General features: G+C 38.0%; 1 protein-coding gene across 2 annotated transcripts; it reads right to left on the bottom strand.

Annotated features, from left to right (window-relative positions):
- Positions 1-446: 446 nt before the first annotated feature.
- On the bottom strand, positions 447-3993 carry NEUROD6 (neuronal differentiation 6). Of its 2 annotated transcripts, XM_058023447.1 has the most exons (3): positions 3796-3993; positions 3168-3441; positions 447-2363 (listed from the first exon to the last, which is right to left on the bottom strand). In XM_058023447.1, exon 3 carries the CDS (start codon positions 2340-2342, stop codon positions 1329-1331), a length of 1014 nt encoding a protein of 337 aa, XP_057879430.1. In that variant the 5' UTR covers positions 2343-2363; positions 3168-3441; positions 3796-3993; the 3' UTR covers positions 447-1328. The 2 variants fall into 2 exon arrangements, with proteins under 2 accessions (XP_057879430.1, XP_057879421.1); XM_058023438.1 differs by lacking the exon at positions 3168-3441.
- Between the last annotated feature and the right edge of the window lie 331 nt (positions 3994-4324).

Genomic DNA, 4324 nt, shown 5'->3' on the forward strand with positions numbered 1-4324 from the left:
GGGTTGCATACAAATCTGTAGTTTACTGGTGCTGCTTTTTAATCCACACGAAGTTTAGCAAGGTCCAGGAATTCTTTTTCTCTGAAGTCCTTGTAATTCTCATGCTCCTGCCATTCCCCTAACGAGCTAGAGCTAGAGGAGCAGCTAGTGTCCTGTGTGTTAGCTCAGGGCTCTTCCCCATATGAAATTTGGCATTTCATTGAGATATAAAGTTGCTTTCTTGCCATAACCTGTTATATCATTTAACACACAGCTAATAATGTGGTATTTTGAATCTACTGCATCACATCATCCTTCTGAAAATAGCATGAGGTTCATCCTGATGATTCTTGACTTCCTACCCCAGATTTAAGCATTATGAGTGTCCTGGGAAAAAAGGTGTGTAGACAAGACCAAAGGCAGCTGTATACTGCGGAATAATAAATATCAGACAAAATACACACAGCTATAGTATCACAGCTAATAGATGTATTTTAAAAGTGGAAACATCTATCTTTAATTGCATATCAAGTATGTAGTGAGAAACCACAGTTATACATTTTTGTAACAAACCTTTACATCTGAAGTCATAATAACACAAATAAAAAGTGCTTATTATATATGGTCAAAATAACTGAGGCAAATTTTTGACAATATCTTCTAAATATAATCATGTGGCCCCTGTCAGCAACACTCTAAAATCAGGCTGAATAATGTCAATGACAATCATTTTTTCCTTAGTTTACCGAAAACCAACAACCCAAAAACTATTTCAATTTCCTGTTTGCCTTTTTTTTTTTTTTTTTTTTTTGCATAGCTTTCAATATTGCTGCCCCCTCACCTCTGCACATTGCAAGCCCATCTCAGTTCTGGATAATTACTTTAAAATTCTTAATATTTTTAATCCAGCTCTCCTTGAATACATAATATATATTTTCTACCAATTATAAATACATAATTTTTATCAATCTGATTTCAATAACATGCATTTGTATAATTACTATACAATCAAAATAGACACTGACTTCACACAGTGTGTACGCTTTTATTTCAGTAATATTGTTCAGACACACTGCTCAACAAATCAGATAAATAGGGAAACAAAAAGTTAAAAAGGAGGGAGAAAATCTCTGGGAGGAAACATATTCTCACAGTGATTACAGGAAAAAAAATACTTACAATAAAAAGGGTTTATTAATACATAGAAAATCTTCACAATAGTTGAAACACACTTTAGGAACTAGTAAACATTTTAAATAGAATTGTGCCAATTACGCAGTGCCCAAGCATCTGCTTGCTCTTAATTAGATGGGGAGGTGAATGACCACTGTTTATTTTCATTTTCCTCATTAATTATGAAAAACTGCATTCAATTCATCTTGCATGGTGAGAGACTGGCTGCGCAGATGTAAGTCATAAGGGAAGTGGCTCTCTGTAGGCAACCTGAACATCGAGCTCTGCCCAAGGGGACCCCTGGGTGGCACTGCACAGTAATGCATGCCATAATTGTAATTTTTGCCGTAGTCCAAGCTTTCCTCTTGCTTCAGGGAAAATATCCCATTATAGTTAATTGGGGGAGGACTTAAGGGACCTTCAAACTGTGGGCTGGCACACTCAGGGGATGTGCTTTCGTAGAAGGACTCGTAAGTGCTGCAGTAATTGTATGGTTTCATGGACTTAGAGTTGTCGAGAGTCCCGTGCCCTGGGGGGGTGCCAAGCTCCGGGCTGTGGTAGGGAGGATAGAAGGTGGAGTAGGGTGTGCGGGTATGATGGGCACCTTCACCTGCCTGGCCCATCAGGAAACTTCTGGCGTTCAGCTGCAGGCATCCTGCCACCAAGTTTGTAGTTGGCTGGGACAGACCCTTGCACAAGTTTTGGACAAAGGTGAGCAGGTCAGGCCTCTTCCCAATTCGCAGTATTTCAGAAAGAGCCCAAATATAGTTCTTGGCTAGTCTTAAAGTTTCTATTTTAGACAGTTTTTGTGTTTTAGAATAACAAGGGACGACTTTCCTTAAATTGTCCAGAGCATCGTTAAGGCCGTGCATACGGTTCCTCTCTCTAGCATTGGCTTCTTGACGCCTGAATTTAATTCTTTCCATCCTTATCTTGCTTGTCTTTTTTTTCCTAAGGCCCCTTCGCCTTGGCAAGCCATTCTCATCCTCCTCTTCTCTCTCTTCCTCCTCTTCCTCTTTTTCTGTTTCTTCTCCAGGAGATCTTTTAATATTCTTTCCTCGGAGGATGATCTGCTTTGAAAAGCTTTCTGTGTTCTTCATTTGCTTTTGGTCATCACTTTCTCTGGGAAACTTTCTACACATCTGGGATTCTGGCATTACAACAGACTCATCAAATGGTAGTGTTAACATGGTTCTACAATCTTAAGTTACCTGAAAGAATGCCAGCACAATGTTTAAATATTTCCATTTTTAAAGTTTTCCAACTCACACAGACAGCCTCATGCACCTTATTTGTGTCTGTGTGTAAGCTCTTCTAAAAAGAGAGAGTGTGTGTATGTGTGTATGTGTGTGTGTGTATAAATGCTCAGTCTATATTTTTTTAATAAAATGGCAGTTGCAAATGCCCACGTTTAAAAAAAAATAGCTGTTGAGAATTCTAAAATCACTTGAAACATTTGACCCTGCAACTAAAAAGCCACATTTATCACAAATAAATATGGAGTAAATTCATATTTTAAATGTACAGTTAGCTCCCTGCTCTTCTTTTTTTTTTTTTAAACAAATCTTTCAAACTCTCACCATCATGGAATTCAAAGAAATGCAAAACGTGACAAAGCACTACAAAAATTTCATTAATCCAAATTCCCCTGGGTGGAAAAATGAGGAGAGGGAGTGCAGTTTTAAAATTGAAAAAGTGCCATATCTCTATTACCTGATGGTAAATATTTCAAAATCACTTTTTTACTTATACTGCAAAATTGTGGGGTTTTGCTCTCCACATTTCTTCCTTTATGTATCAAGATATTAAACTTTAGTAAGTTACAGTGGCTGAGAAGGAAAAAAAATTGAATATACCCCCCAAATCACTCAGCTAGTAATATAATTCAAAACAAAGCATTTTTCCTAGTTATTTGTATTAAAATCACATAATACTTATTTCATATTAAGACAAAAATCAGAATTATTTAACCCTAAACGTATTCAGATTAGAGTTAGGAAATAAAATCCCCCTACCTCTTTTTTTCTCCCTTTTTCAAGCAAAAATTCTACTTGATATTATCTGGTTTTTTTTGTTAGAATCAACTTATTTGCTTTTTGCCTTGTTCTTTTCTCCTTTTTCTTTTCTTTCCCATCAACTGGGGGGGGAAGGGGGGGAGGTGAAAAATTCCCTGCCCGCTATAGCAGTGTTTATGTTCTGCGAGGCTCAGATGTCTTCCTCCAGCTCTTAGCTGACAGGAGCGGTCTGTAGATTCTGACTGCAATCCTGCACGTGTGCTCAGAATCCAGCCTGGAAAGGAAAAATAATTTCCTTTTCCCAATTACTTTGCTTTCATTTGCAGTTTGGGAACAGCAAAAGCTTGTATCCCAAGGACTTCAAGAGACAAGCAAAGTAAATGCAGGGACTTTTAACAGAACAAAATTAAACAAAAACCCCAGTCAAAGACTAACTCTATCAGTACTGTCTACACATTTGCAGTATTACATAAAAGCAATGAAAGTTTGTAATTGCATCAGAAGAATAAAATGGTAGGAGTTATTAGACAGCAAATAGCATACACAAAAAACAAGACAATGATACTGTATCTTTAAACACTTGCATGCACACCCAACACCAATTGAAATATATCTTTATTTGTATTACCTTAGCTTTTTATTTCATTCAACAATCAGTTTTCATTTTTTGCCTTCCAAATCTTTTCAGTCTGAATGTCGCATCGTCTGCTGGAGTCTAGATCTGTGTATATCTGCACTATCTCATTGATCTCTAAAAAGTGACATTGATGCCAACTGCCAGAGCTGGTACCCATGCCATCTGCTAGTGACGTCACGGGGCAGAGAAAACCACGTGAGCCTTTCTCCTGGGACCTTCATTCTGCACTGATCATCTGGCATCCCTCTAAGTGGGTACCAGCATTCATGTATCAACACAGAAGGTTAGACTGATAGAAAAAAAGAAAAGAAAAAAATTCTGCACCCGCATTTCACATACAGTAGGTGCATTTCCACTGTGGTTGCTTCTTTTTAGCAGTCTAGCTGCATGGATAGACGTGCCAGCATTTGGTGCTAACCCTGCCTACAGGTACAGCTGCCCTCTGGCTGTTAATATGGCATTGTTTATACGAGAAATGTTGTCTTGTATTGATCTGAGTCCCTCCAGTGCACCTGGTACC

The sequence above is a fragment of the Melospiza georgiana genome, chromosome 1 (assembly GCF_028018845.1).
Source record: "Melospiza georgiana isolate bMelGeo1 chromosome 1, bMelGeo1.pri, whole genome shotgun sequence".
NCBI lineage: Eukaryota > Metazoa > Chordata > Aves > Passeriformes > Passerellidae > Melospiza > Melospiza georgiana.

Bases quoted from the DNA above. Each gene is read 5' to 3' on its own strand.
- NEUROD6 (XM_058023438.1), bottom strand. From the start codon at position 2,342: ATGTTAACACTACCATTTGATGAGTCTGTTGTAATGCCAGAATCCCAG.